General features: G+C 39.4%; 1 protein-coding gene across 2 annotated transcripts in view; it reads right to left on the minus strand.

The window, feature by feature from the left end:
• Ire1 (serine/threonine-protein kinase/endoribonuclease Ire1) overlaps window positions 1-15,794 on the minus strand; it is a 388,825-nt gene that overhangs the window by 206,757 nt on the left and 166,274 nt on the right. For both annotated transcript variants that reach the window (XM_068388550.1, XM_068388551.1), the window contains exon 7: window positions 10,672-10,798. In XM_068388550.1, the coding sequence (XP_068244651.1) occupies window positions 10,672-10,798 (127 nt within the window). The remainder of the gene's footprint in view (window positions 1-10,671; window positions 10,799-15,794) is intronic.

The following is a 15,794-nucleotide window of genomic DNA, read 5'->3' on the forward strand; positions in this document are numbered from 1 at the left end:
AGTTAATCGAAGAGGCCTATAAAAGGCGGAGAGATATAAAATAAATCTATAACTTTTGTTAAGCAAAATTAAGAAAGAGAGTCTATACTCTCTTCGACACCAACACTTCCGTCTAAGGGAAGGGTCGGCCATTAAAAGTGAAAGAGAGTTCATACTCTCTTCGTCACCAAAATTAAATCAAAAATTAAATCAAATTAATTCCAAAAACTTGCTAAGCTAATGATAAAGCTTCCTGAATAGCGAAGGCTAAACTCTAGAGCAAATACATCACCAAATCGTGAGCAATAACTCCAGAATCAACAGCGTATCCATGTAGGTCTAGCCGGAGGCACGACAGAGGAAAAATTGAGGTGGTGTTGACAAGAAGTACTGGAGTACCTGACCACAGATGGCGCTGTTGTGTTCACCCCCACCTGTATAGCGATCGCTGGCATATCCCGACCGTAGATTTCTGTCGGCAACAGAGTTGACAGCTACATGATTATCGGGTAAGATTAATATTGAAAAATTTATTGTAATGTTATTCCTGTTCTTAAAATATTTTATTTTTTCTTTTTTCCTTTCCTCACTGGGCTAATTTCCCTGTTGGGGTCCCTGGCCTTATAGCATCCTGCTTTTCCAACTAAGGTTGTAACTTAGCAAGTGATAATGATAATAATATGCTCAGCCAATAAAGTTCTATAAAGTAAGTTGGTGAATGGGATTTTGTCATTCATGTTTCTTAACAGTTTCTCATCATTAACTAATAAAGGGATGAGAGTATAATTACTTAATCAATAACAAGAGTATCACAACTTCATTCACAAAAGATAAGTTGAACAAATTTCACTTCATTTGTTTTAACAATGGACATTATCTCGTTGATGCCAGTTGATATCTTATCATATGATAAAAGAGGATTAGATATTTCTAAAAGTATGTAACACTCATGTGAAGTACATAAGATACTATTCCATACCAAGAAATTACATATGTAAATTTCAAATAAATCATAAAGGAATTTTATCTTCAAAGAATGACAATCATATGTAAACAATCTTCTTATCTATAACTCCATTATAAGACAGTAAAACATATAACCTATCAATCAATGTGTGATACTTTTCACAATGAATGGTAATCTTGTAGTTGACTGGTTTCTGTATTTCTTTCAGTTTATCTAGAATCTAACCGTGGCAAAAATCTCTGGAGAGAAATATTTGCTAGGTGAATTCCATGAAGGTCACTTGACAAACCACGCTCCCCCCCCCCCCCCCCCCCCCCCCGAAAAAAAAAAACTTCAGATAACATGTTGAAGAAATCATACATTTGGGCTATGTAATGGCCAAAGTCAACATCAACAGCCTCACCAGTGTTTCTATGCTTGATCAAAATATCAACAACAGACTACTTTTACATAAAATGTTGAAAAAGGAGCCTTAAGAAAATAAGCAGCTGCAAAAATAGCCCAAAGTATTTCACAAAAGAACTGAATAAAAAGGTGATATATTAATATTAATATTAGCCAAGCTACAACCTAAGTTGGAAAAACAGGAAATTAGGAAATGAATAAACTACATGAGAAGTAATGAATAATTAATATAAACAACATTAAAATAGATTTTTCATATATAAACTATGGAGAGATTTGTGTCAGCTGTTTAAACATAAATAACATTTCCTGCAAGTCAGAACTTCTGAAGATCCAACTATTCAACTGCCTAATTAGGGAGAGCATTTCACAATCTGGTCATAGTGGAAATGAAACTTCTAGAATACTATGTAGTACTGAGCCTTATGATGGAAAAGGCACGACTGAAAGAATTAACTGCATACCTAGTATTATGTCCAGGATGGTACTGTCTGGGAAGATCCAAATTCAAAGGATGGTCAGAATTAGGAAAAATCTTCTGCAACACACATATTAAACTAACTGAATGATGGTGCCAGAGATTAATATCTAAATCAGAAAAAAGAAATTTAAAAGACCAAGTTATTTTTCAACAAATTACGAAGAGATTCAACAACTAAAGACCAGACAGGAGAGCAATACTCAAAACTATGCAAAATGAGAGAATTGAAACCATTCTTCAGAATAGATTGATCACCAAAAATCTAAAGACTTTCTCAATAAGCCATTTATTTGCAATTGAAGAAGAAACAGACTGGATGTGTTTCTCAAAAGTGATTTTCTATAAAAAAAAAAAAATCCCACTTGAAATTCTAAAGGAGTCATATAGAGTTAAAGAAACATTATCAATGCTGAGATCTGGATGTTGAGGAGCCACTGTCCTCGACCTATTTACATTCATACTTTGAGTTTTGTTAGGATTCAACTTCATGCCCCATAACTTGCAACATGCACTAAATTTTACTAGATCTCTATTAAGAGAATCTGCAATTCTAGATCTACATTCAGGAGATGGAATTTATCCAAAGAGAGTAGCATCCTCTGAATCTGCAACAAGCTTATTTCTAGGACAAAGCTCTTAAAACATGGCAATAAGTAGGAAAAATAGAATTCAACCAATCCCTATGATGAGCGTTGAAATCACCAACAAGAACAAAAGAGGCCTTTCTATCATCTTTTTGTATCTTAGCCTTAATGGCGAGAAGACAATCAAAGATAGAATCATATTCCTTCAATTTTCCATCTCAAACAGTGTTCAAAAGAAAAAATGACAAGATTGGAAGTAATTAACGATACAATCCTGAGTTCTTTACATATGAGTACGATTTCAGTGAAGTTGGAACACGGCAGTTAAATCTTTTAACGGGATGTTGACAATCGACTGGTTGTTTCCAGTTGGAAGTGAGGAAGCACTGCCACCCATCTCTCACTGGATCACTAACTTTGATTGCAGACAGGACTTACAGGGGTAGGTGTCGGTAGGTGAAGTTGTGTAAAGAATTAAGGTTTGCATAGTTAGGAAACATATAAATTACTTCCAAATTTGTTATTTGTTCCCGTACAAATACAAACATTCCTTCTTTACATGGGAGACTCATCCTTAAGATGGGGTAAGTTCCCTTACCAACTGGCTGGAACATTTACTAAGCATCTCCAAACTTGAGCATAATGATGCGCATAGAATGAAGGATCCTCACTCATTATTATCCACTGACATAGCACTGCCAGCAGGTCAATGGCCCATGTCAAGAGGCTAATGAGCTAAAATAAACTCAAGTAAAAGGTTTCTGGTATAACACACATGAGATAATGCATTAATTGAACATTTCCACACTCCCCTTGTAAGAAGTGTGGACCCACACTTCTTTAAACTATGTAGTATTAAATAGCTGTATGCTACATGGGGCTTCTGCAGACAGATCAAATCCAGTTAACAGGATGTCGTAAGCTGTAACCCAAGAGAGGGGAAGGTGAAAAAAAAAAGAAGAAAAGGCCAGTCATTCTAATATTAACCCCAGATTAAAACTAACCTCTGCCCTTGATCAGCTGCTAATTGTTCTGTAAGAGGAGCTCAGGTAGCTAAACCAATTGCTGTGCAGCTACAACAGGCCCAAGCGAAACTACATCTAGTGACCAGTGGATTAAGTCCAGCTAGTAATGGGCTGTGAGGGTTGTCTGTCTTTTTTAGACACCTGCTTGAAGAACCTGTCATAGAAAGATTCTTTCTCAACGTCATGGACATGCTTACTCCTTTCACATTATTCTGAGCCGTGTCCCCCTTCAAGAGGAAGATGACATATTGCCACCAGGTCAATGACCTCTTTGATCTATGCAGAGATTGTTTTTGGTCACCTTCTACACCTTCCTGGGTCTGACAAATAGATGCTTTATATGAGGACGAGCTCGACATGTATGTTTGAAACAATACCTTAGCGCTCACACAGGATACAATAGCAGACAATCAGTCATCAGTTACTTCCCTAAGACTAAAAATCTGAAAGTTTGTGAACCTGGGATTGAGTAAGGATGGATTTTGGGTCTTAGTGATACACTCATCGACAAAGGAGAATGAGACCTGCCCCCATCTATTTGAATAGACTATGTCATAGGAGAGACCATGAAACTTGCTAACCCATTTGGCTGAGGCCAGAGCGAGTAAAAAGATTGTTTTCAGCGTAAGATTACAGTGGCTCGTACATAGCCTCTTTTAAGGAACGGACAACTTTAGTCACACTCCAGGGTGATGGTCTCACTTCTGACGTAGGGAAGGCCTGTTCAAAACTTTGTAAGACCATCAACAGTTCTACTGCAGCCTAAATGTCAACTCCTTTCAGCCTAAAGACCTGGCTCAATGCTGAGAGATAAACTTTCACCGCTGACACTGAACAGTTTTTTCCTCTCAAAGATATAGTAAATATTTGGCTATCAGGGGTATAGTGGCTCCGAGGGGACAAACACTCCTTCCACAACACCAGCTACAAAAGAGGGATCATTTTATTTGATAAAATGAGGAGTATGACCTCCTGAGGTACCCAGACATCTATTTCACAGTCTATTGTGAAAATCCTCTCTGTGTGAGGAGATTCCAGATAACCTCAAAGCATGAAGATATAATGACTCCACTGAATTGTAGAAGACCTGGGCGTAAGATTATTGCAGAAGGTCGTTAAAGGGAAGTAACTCCCTTGGAACCTCCGAAAGAAGCAGCAGAAGGTACAGGTACCATTCGATTGGCGGCCATAGTGGAGCTATTAAGGTTATGTTGAGGATGTGAATCAATCTAACCCTCTTGAGAACTTTTCTCAGCAGTCAGAAAGAGGGAAATGTGTAGACATCCAAATTGTTCCACCAATGTTGGAAGGCATCCTCGCTTGCCGTTTCCAGATCTTGAACTAGAGAGTGGTATACTGGAAGTTTCCGGTTGAGAGACGTCGCAAAGAAGTTATCATTGGCAAACCCAATTGAGTCATTATCATGTTCGCTATCCAAGGGTTAAAAAACCATTCGAATCCAACTATTCAAGCCCTCCTGCTCAGTTTGTCTGCCATAATGTTATTCTTGCCAGGGATATAGTAGGCTGACAGGGCAATCACATTGTTTTCCAACAAATACAGGATTTGTACAGCCAGAAGGCAGAGGTGCTCTGATAATTAATAGTACTTTCTCCATTTAGACATGCTACTACGGTTATGTTGTCACACACATCAACACAACCGATTGACCTGCATGGAGTGGTTTAAAGTGTTGGAGAGTGAGAAAGGTTGCCTTCAGCTCTAACAAGTTGATTTGACACTTGCGTTCTGAATCGGACCACTGTTCTGACAACACATGTTGGACCAGGTGTGCCCTACACCCTTCCTTTGATGTGTGCGTTAACAGCATGGGTTCCGGAGGAGGGGCCAGTCTAAGTCTGTGCCTCTGAGGAGATTAGTGGCAGAGAGCAACAACCTCAAATCTTACTTTTGTTCCTCCTCAATAAGAATCATCCTTTCAGGAAGACCCCTGTTCTGCAACCAATGGGACTTTAGCTGCCATTAAAGGAAGCAAATGCAAAGGCGACTGTTCAGAACTAGGCGTTCAAGAGAAGCCAAGTGTCCCAGCAGTTTTTTTCCATTGCAGAACCTGCAGAGAGGTTTGTTGTAAAAACAAGTGCAACCTCTCACAATTTGTTTATGCAAGTATACTAGGTTCTGTTTGGGCTTAAGATCCTACTTCTCTCGTTGCAAGAAGTCTGTCCCAACGGAGGAGGAAGGTTTCCGCCGAGTCCAATAAAATTAGCCAGACATCCAGGCAATGCAATAGACGCATCCTGTTGCCATGAGCACAGGCTGACAATAGTGCAGATCCTAGTGAAGACTTGCATATCTGTAGATAGCCTGAAACACAGTCAGTACCTAAAACTCATAATGTATACCTTTTTCACTATTATGAACTGAAGGTACTTCCTTGAGGCAGGATGGATTATAATTTGGAAGAAGAGCACTTCCTTGAGGTCTAATTTAATTATGAAGTCTACTGCTCTTACCGTAGCTGCGTCTCCATCTCAAACAGGGTCTGACGCATGAATCCGTTCAAGACAACGGTCTATGACTAGTCTCCAGCCTTGAGACACCTTCTCGACAAGAAAGAGTCAACTAAAGAAGCCTGGGGGTCCACTGCAGACCTCCTGGAGAGCGCCCTTCTCTACCAGGGCCAGGACCTCTGCCCGAAGGACTGACCTTCACTGATCCCTGCACAAAGGGCATTGACCTCACAGAGGGACAAATCAGGGGAGGGGAAGAGATGCTGAATGGGATGCGATAACTTGCCCGCAGAAAGTTTACCGTCCAATGTTCCGCACCCCCGTGCTTCCACCTGGACTGTAGGTATCCCTCCACAGGTAGTATTGCAGGGGGGATTGCCTCCTCTAGTAGAGACATTGTCCTTGCTTGCCTTTGAGAACCCCACGTCCTTTGCCTCCCTTATCCAAAAAAGGGATTTTGACGAAGGAAAAATCTATTTCTGGGCGAGAGACCTGTGCCGCCCAGTGAAATTGCTCCTTATGCACCATTTCAAAGGAATATAACTGCTAATATTACCAGAGAAAAAATGTAAAGGAATGCTAGGTTGAACTAGCTCGCTCACCTAATGGTGTCGGTATAGACTGGGGCGAAATACCAGAGGTCTCGTACCATTTAGACTTCTCCTCTTCGAAATCCCTCAATAGTGAGGTGCAGTTCAACCTCCCCTGCCTCGCAGACCAGTACTACTAACTCAACCCACGCTTGCCCATCACTCCTTTCAAGCACCTGATTCATATAAGTCCAAGTATTTTATTCTCGTGTTTTTCATTGGATTTATCATCAACTTTCTCTCGATGGCCGATTCCCAAGATACCCCATCGAAGTTAAGTACCTTATCCATGAGTTGTTAGCGAGATTGGGCAGTGTAATCTTTGTTTTTATTATTGAGAAGTGTTTATATATGAGCGGCGTCCCCGTTCTTACTTTCGCCTCTGCCCTTTGTCTCGTTAGTTCGTCCGTCTTTAATATTCGTTCGAACCTTTAGGAATTTTTTCCTTATATTCATATAGTACACCGACTTTATGCTTTCATATAGCATTTATTTTATGTTATCCTATGATATCGGTGTTAGCGTTTCATCAGGAGTAGGTTATGTTGGTATGCCTGCATTCGTGCATGTTGGTGGATAGCGTCACCATTGAGATTGTTTCGCTAGTTCTAGGAGCTTTAATATCGACCATCTCACTTATTATTAGTAAAACCTTTTGTTTTATTACGCTCCACCTAGTTTTACGTTTGGTTCGAGTGGGACTCTCGCGTATTTTGTTGTTTTTACTGTTCGATCTACCGCTTCAGTAACTAGGTTGGTACCCCTGCTTTCCATCTACTGATGGCGTCATGCTCCTCCCTTACCACTCGCCCAAGTCCCTCTCTCGCCATATTTTTTCTGCATGCCTAACCTTACTTACGTGATTTCGCTTTTAATTCATTAATTATTTTTATGTATTTGTGCATTGATATTATGTTTATTGCTTTACTCCGTTATGATCATATTTTTGGGATTTTCATGTCATGATTGAGGGGATCTCCAGTTGGTAGCCCTGTCTACCACTGCGCACTGGCGATTTCCCGGTACCATTACCCCTCCCAACAAGTTGGGGAGGCTATTCCATCCCCCCCCCTTCAGTGTACACCCTTCCTCTCACTCGATGGTTGTTGGTTATGATTTACGGGTCAAGTATGCTTGTACCTCAGTCTTCCATCAACGTTCCGACATATTGAGGACTGAGTATACCAACGGGGTATGACTTAGTCTCATTCATTCATACCGGGCGGTTTCGTCTCCCCCCTCCCGTCGCCCCGATTGGCCATCGGGCGGGGAGGGGGAAGGCCGGGACCACCGGGGACTATCACACGTGATTAGTCGGTATAACTGCACCTTGGTGTAACCTTGCTTTTAGCTACGGTTGGGCATTTACCCAACTCTCTGGGTGGAACAGATACCATCCTTAGAAGATTTGTGTGCCTGTCCTCAACAGGAGCACCTTTCTAAGGAGCCAGAGTCTAAGCTATGGGTTGGCAAGATGTTACAGTTTGGTGGAGGAGGGAGGTTTGACTCGCCGTCCTCCACTTCTCAACCACTGCCTCAACATCCTTGAGAAGGAGGTGAGATGAGCTCAGTAGAGAACCTGCCTCTGAAATTTGGAGATCACGGCAACTTGTCTCTTCGGAATCGAGTTAGCCCATTAGTTTGTCGCATGGTGAGAAGAACTCCATTGCCTTGCAGCTGTAAGGATGATGTTCTTAAAATATTCCCGTTTGTACGGGTTCCACAGATCTTCAGTATTGAAGAAACAGCCAACTGTACCCTACCAGTGGTCCATCCAGGAAGAGGCCTGGAGGGTTACTATTGCCATTTTCTCCATAAACAGGGCATCTTCTGCTGAAAAGACAATGAATTGAGAAGTCAAATGGTCTGTTGTAGTGCCCAGAGCCAAAATTGACACTATTGGGTGTAAAGCAAGGGGGAAGGATTGGCACCCTGAACCTTGTAGTACTTCCTCAGCCTCACAAATGGGGCAAAATGATCTTAGACAACCTCCCATCCTAAATGAGTCTATCAGAGCTAAATTCTGGTTATCTACATTATCCTGTGCCTCGGCAGCCAAGATCGACCATGGCAGCTCAAGACGAGGTCTGTCTGCTCTAGGGGTCCAACAGAGTGGCTGCCTTCCCCTTAGGAGGGGATAAAGGAGCTTTGCTGAGACCATTTACTTTCCTTACGTTTGCAAGATTTGCAGGAAGGTAGACTCTGATTCCCCTTCTTGGGTATCAAGAGCTTTAGAACCTGCTGGTTGGGTGGTACCCTGATAGAAGTGTCTGAATTATTCGGTATCGGAGAGGGTCGTTAAGAGCGAAATACCGTAGCCTTGCTTGTCCTTATGGGGGAAAGGGCCATAAAAGGAACCTTCCCAGCATTTTGGGTCATAAGAGAGGGAGCTCTCGGGGTCTCAGCCTTCCACTAACCTGGAAGCCAAGTTCTTTAGAGTCATAGCGGAGTTCTTACTTTTCCTTGAGGAAGTTACTTCCCAGTAAAAGAAGCTAAAATGCTTTGAACCTCCTTCGGTATTACTATTTCCTGTTGATACTTCTTAGAGGAAGAAACCACCTCTGTATTCCTCCACTGGACATTGTATGGAAGGGGACCTCGATCCAATTCAAATGTTGAAATCTGAAATTGTCAATATAAGAGACCTCTATAGGAAATCACAAACCTCTGAGCATACGACGATGAAACGTATCTCCCTATGGAGAAATTACTTGTCCCAGAGGTCTCTGTTTCCTCTCTATCTTAATTGAGACAATTCCCAATTGTACCCATAAAGGATGAGCAGCGAAATGCTCAACAAGCCTCGACATATTCCCTCTCCTGGAAGAGAAGGCACGATCTTCTGCTTTTTGGGCAACAGAGATGCAGCTCGCACAGCATGTGTGCACACCAAAGTAACTCGAGCCACCTACTGGAAAAGCCATGCCTCTCACATGCAAGCGAACAGCACGAAGGCATGCACTTTCAACCTGAGTTACAGGTGTGCTAGAACAAACAGGTAGCGAGTGCATTACCTCTTCATGAGGTAATATAATGCACCCATCATCAAACAACCCCACGCCATAAGGGGGCGAGCTATGAGAGAGCAAAACAGTTATCACCTACTTTGGGAGAAAGGATAGTTAGCTGCACCTGGCATGAACGCTTAGGTAATTGACCGCGCTCAGGGTTAAACGAGGCCCTTGCGACCCACACATAAAAATGACAGTTATATTGGTGTTCCAGGAGAGCATGCTCGTGATCTCCAGGAAGCTCTAAATAGCTAGAGCACTCCAACACACTCACACAATGTTGCTTCTGAGCCCGCTGTTAAGCACTAAAAGGTCGACATGCTAGGAAGGAAAGCAAGGGTGTCTGCTTTGGTGGTGAGAGGACTGCTGCTCAGCGTACAACATCCTCCCGCCAGGAGAAAATCCTGGGGAGACACCAGCATGAGTGCCCGTCTGCAAGCACTCTGGTTCGACTTCCGGGGCACAAGACCAAGAAGGAGAGACTCTCTCCTCTCAGTTCTAGGACCCCAGGAGGTGGCCATATGTGAGGAGTAATAAGGAAGAATACCAGGTGAGAGGGAGAGAAGTTAGGATTTCTTACACTTCGAAGAAGACCCTAAAGACGAAGAATCCTTTTCAAACCTCTTTTTCCTCCTGCTATATACCTCTCACTGGGAGGATGGCCACTCACCACACTCATTGCAAAGAGAGTATCTTGGGGGCAGGATGTTCTCTGCAATCTGGGCAAAGGTGAAGATATCCCCCTCTTAGACATGAAAGTGCTGCACCTACGGCCCGACACTCTTGGACACGTGCACATGTATGGCATTCCTCATCGGGAAATACACACAATTATGAAAAGGAAAAAGGAAAAAGTTTTAGTTTTAGCAAGTTATGTTTATAGAATGAGCTGAGAACGTCTATTCATTCTTAAGGCTGAAATCAAGGTGGTTTGTCAGTAAGCCAGTGGAGGGCAGTCCTTCCCCACTACCAACAGGTAATAACCTGTGTTAGTACAGCAACAAAACTACAGTAAAAAATTATTAAATCATTTCCAATTGTTTATATTTTTAATAATATAAAACTATGAAAAAAATTCCATTGCAGATCTTACTTATATAAAAAAAAGGTGGAATTAAAAGATTAATACTATTAAACATCAAGCTGTTTCTACAATACCTTAATTTCTTGATGAGAAGACTGTCAGATTCATCTTTATTATGGTGTGATAGTTGCATAAATTCTTCAGTGAAATGATGAAGAGTCTGAGAAGCTACAGTAGTTGTTGGCACAGTCAGTAAACCTCCTGTCAGAAAACAAAAGAAAGAAGAGCTTGAATTATTAAGATTAATTTTAATGTCCATCAGAGACATGTTACAAGGCCTTTCATGTGTGTTAAAATTACTTAATAAACTATTCCAATTTTAAATAGCACAGTAATTTCTATTTTTTCCTAGCTTTACAAACCCAATTCCTTTACAATAGGAAACATGTCTTCAGTGGAGCTGAAACAGTCGTTCAATTCATTAATGAGTTAGTTACGACTGGTGGTGAGTGCAGAAGCTCTTTACTTTTGAACTTTGGCTCTGGACTAACAGGGGTGGTTGAGATGGGAAGTTGAACTGTAAAGGACTCTGGTATGTACAGCTTAAAAAACTAAAAATTACTTTTAAAAATTCTTATTTGTATTTAGGCATGTATAGTATACAGCAAAACTGGTGATACCTGAATTCAGTGATTTTCGTTTGAAAGTCACTAACTGGCAACTCTCACATTCTTCCCCTTTCTAATGAGACTAGGTTTGCGGGATGAAGCATTCTGTAAGCTCGCTAAATAAAAGATACAGTGCACTAAGCATGGTTTTAAAGAATTATCAGCTAGATCATTATGGAAAAATTACCCAATAATCTTGAATTTTGATAAAAATTAAAAAAAAGATAAATACTTAATGAGTCTGAAATTTTAGCTACCATAGTTATGTATTTAACACAAAGAACATATCATAGATGTAGTTGTGGACGGGGTCTAACCGGGCATCAACTGGCAGTCTCTCGGTGGCACTCTCACAAGCAAATCATCTGTAAAATATGGCTAAAACTTTCCAACAGCTACCGGATAACTGTAACTCTAGTTAAGCTTATTTCACCAGATTCTCTATAAAAAAAAAAAATGTAACCATTTGTCTTAACATCAACGATACAATTGTTAATAGATGGATAAATGATACAATGAAGGAGAAAAACTGAAAAGCCATCTTAGGAGATGAGAGACCCCGCTGCTGCACAACTACAGAAGACGACGAAGAGTTATAAAGCCAGTAGCATAAGCCTACAGTAAACTCTAGAGCCGCCGCCACCATCATCATCATCATCATCATCATCACCATTATTATTATTATTATTATTATTTTTATTGTTACATTATTATTATTATTATCATCATCATCATCATCATCATCATCATCATCATCATTATTATTATTATTATTATTATTATTATTATTATTATCATCATTATAATTTAACATACGTTTCTATTGTCTTTCTGTAGAATCTGCACATAATACGTGTGGCTGAATACATCTGACCTGATTATAAGTTTCCATTCGTAAAGTAAAAGTAAAACAATAGAAAGGTAGAATTAATTGTATCCCTAATGTCGAAGATAACTTACCACCTCACTTATTCATTTATTTATTAATTTTCATCAAACTAAGAAAACCCATTGGGAGACTAGAATTATAAAAGTGGCATTGACTATAGTCTAAACTATGACTTGTAATTTATTTATTGCATGTTTTAAAATCACGTTCCTAACTAACGTTTGTTTTATACACTAAACGACATAAGCTAAAAAGATGTAATAAATTTTAAATCATACCCCAAATGCATAAATTATTATCATTAGACAGTACCGCTCTGTTTAAACTGTTCTCCATCTAGATGCCCTTTTTCCCAGTTTGAATCCTTCTATCCAGACAGACAACTCAAAGACTAGTCTCACTGACTCTCACGGAAACACGATGACAAAGGGATTAGTGCTACAGTAACATATTTAATTTTTCTCATATTTAATTTTTGTTCTGAAGTATCATTTTAGCATGAAATATTTTTTTTCTAGTGATCTAACATTATTCAATGGTAAAATTATCCATAACAAGTGACCAACGTTGTCTTATACATAAACGTTTATAAAGTGAAATATAAGATTAGTACTAAGTGGCAACTTAAGAACAGTGCTTGTCCAAAGCAAAATCAATAAGTATCACCAGTTTTGCTGCATACTGTACATAGCTTTCATCCTTTATTATGCAGAGAATCACCGATTGGTAGGTCGGACGTTCCCCTACAACCAAAACTGGTTTATTCTTTTTTTTTCCCTGGAAGTGTTAATCTGCCTGGTCCCATATAAGAACAAAGCTGACGACTCCAGCAAGCTTGTATCTGCCTATCATAGGGATGAATAGATTAATACGCCTAGCCTTTCCAAGAAGATTGATATGTGGTGAAAGGAGGGACTCCTTCCCCTTAAGGGTACAGCAGTCCGGAATAAAATACCTGGTGTATGATGATCACTGGGCTGGTATAAATTCTACCATCCTTCCCTTCACTTCTGTTTCTAAAGAAGGGAGCTCAGAAGTGTAGCTTACCAGTATTAATTAGATCCAGTAAATAATACTTCAAATGCTTCGTCCCAAAAAGAGGGAGCACAAATAAGGGGTTTTGACGAAGGAAAAATTTAGTTTTACTATAAATCTCCTCTGATGTTCATATTGCTTCTTCCCCAGAAGCCCAGTTTAATCGACACTTCATCATCATCCTCATTTTCTAAGCCTATTGACACAAAAGGCCTCGGTTAGATTTCGCCAGTCGTCTCTATCTTGAGCTTTTAATTCTATATTTCTCCATTCATCATCATCTTACATGCTTCATAGTCCTCAGACATCTAGGTCTGGGTCTTCAAACTCTTCTAGTACTTTGTGGAGCCCAGTTAAACATTTGGTGAAATAATCTCTCTCGGGGATTGCAAAGAGCATGCCCAAACCAGCACCATATAACCAGCACCATAACCTTATCCACAGATGGCACTCGAGTAATCTCTCTTATAGTTTCATTTCTAATCGTGTCTTACCATTTAACCACCAATATTCTTCAGAGGGCTTTGTTCTCAAATCTACAAAATCTGTTGGATATTGTTTCACTGTCATATCACAACTCATGTCCATTCAGTAACACCGATCTTACTAAACCGATATCAAGCTGATTTTTACCCGTAAATCTTTCTGATTTTCCCATCCTCTTTCACTTCTACAAATAAATTAACTTATCAAAGGAATAGAGCCCTCTAGCAGTACCTTAAGTAGTAGGGAGCCCAGGTTGTTTCATTAGGCAGAATACCCTTCAGTTATCTCCCTTGACCACGGGTGACTGCAGTAGTGTTTCTTTAGAATGTTTACATACTGCATTTTAAAATATCTTGAACTTTATCCTAAGTAATTCAAAATAAATTAAATAAGAGTGATTTTACATAGAGTTTTTTTGCAAATAAACACCGCCTAAAACAGAAAACGTTTCAGGTCGAGGCTTCGCCTTTGCATCAGCACCTCTTGTGTCTTCTAGTTTTGTGTGTTCCTTATTTTCAATAGCTTTTATCTTTTTCCAACATTTGTTGCAAGACACTGATTTTCAATATTTTCTTCACAGAAAAAGAATCTTCCAATTGTTTCTACGCATGGTTCCTGAAGCTCTATTACTTTTCTTCGTATATCACTATACTGTGGACAGCATGTTTATGTTTCATCGCCGATCACAACAAATGAACCCATTAACACATACATGTGATAACTAATGATACTGAGAGCTTTCAGAAGGTCAGATTCCAGAATTATTTTTTTAGTGTATTTAAGCATATATTGTTGAAACAGTAAAACTGTATATTACACAAGCAGAAACATAGCTGTATAAAAGTAATTTGAGAGTACATGTAAGCAATAAGCATACATACTACATCTCAATAGCAGGATATAATAAAAATAAAAATAATAATAATAATAACAATAATAATAATAAAGCAATTGGACAGTACAGATAAGCAATAAGCACACACAACACATCTCAATAGCAGGAAATAATAAATAACAATAATAAAATTAATAATGATTATAAAAACAATTTGGCAGTACAGAAAATCAATAAGCATAAACAAGACATCTCAATAGCAGGAAATAAGCAATTTGTCAGTATAGGCATGTAAAGCAATCACAATAATACCAAAATATTTGACACAAAAATAAAGCAAGCAATGCATAAAGCAAGAAGAAAGGTAAAGTAGAATCTTTTTTATAAAAGCTTTATACCACTATACTTAAACATACGAGTAAACAACGAAAAGGGGAAACATTAATCATCTTTATTCATCTTCAAAACAGGACAAGTCATCATCATCGTCAAAACCTGCTAACAGCAATTCTTCAACTTTGTTACTACTGCTGGAATCACTTCTACAAATAATGCATCATCGTCTGTGCCATCAAGGGCATTTCTAATGCCACACTTTTTGAAAGCCCTCACACTGATTTCAGGCCTAATTTCATCCCAATATTTCTTCATCCACTTGCACACTTGGCCAATGGAGGGCCACTTCATTCTACCTAAGGGTGAGATTTCATGGTGTAGATCAGTCATCCACTTGTTCCAATGGTATTGCATGTTTTGCTTAAACAGCCTATTCACAGACACATCTAAAGGCTGTAATTGGCTTGTCAGTCCACAAGGAATGACAGCTAACTGTGTTTTACATTCTCCTACCATTTTTTAATGACTGCAGTTCTATGTGCTGTGAACTGATTCCAAACCAAAAGAGATTTTCTTAATAGTCCACCAGGATGCCTCGACCACACATTTCTTAATCAGTTTCATTCCATTTTCATCCATCCAGCCTTTTTGGTGGACATGAACCAATACACCTCTTGGAGTTTTATCTTTAGGTTGAGTTTTTCTTTTAAATATCAAAAGAGGTGGCTAGTCTTTTCATGGGCAGTGGTTTTCACTGAGACCGATTTAGACCTTCTGGCAGCCACAGTCTGTTGGATGGTACATCAAATGTGAGTGGAACTTCATCCATGTTCCCTATTTGTCCCAGTTCAAAACAAGTTTTCTTTTGTGCTTATATATGAAAAATTTATGAAATGATAAAATTTTGTCTCCATAATTAGCAGGCATTTTCTGTGCAATGGATATTTCTGTATGAATTAATAAGTCCTACCGTTTCATAAACCTGTAACATCACCCTTAATTTACTGA

The sequence above is a fragment of the Palaemon carinicauda genome, chromosome 15 (assembly GCF_036898095.1).
Source record: "Palaemon carinicauda isolate YSFRI2023 chromosome 15, ASM3689809v2, whole genome shotgun sequence".
Lineage (NCBI taxonomy): Eukaryota > Metazoa > Arthropoda > Malacostraca > Decapoda > Palaemonidae > Palaemon > Palaemon carinicauda.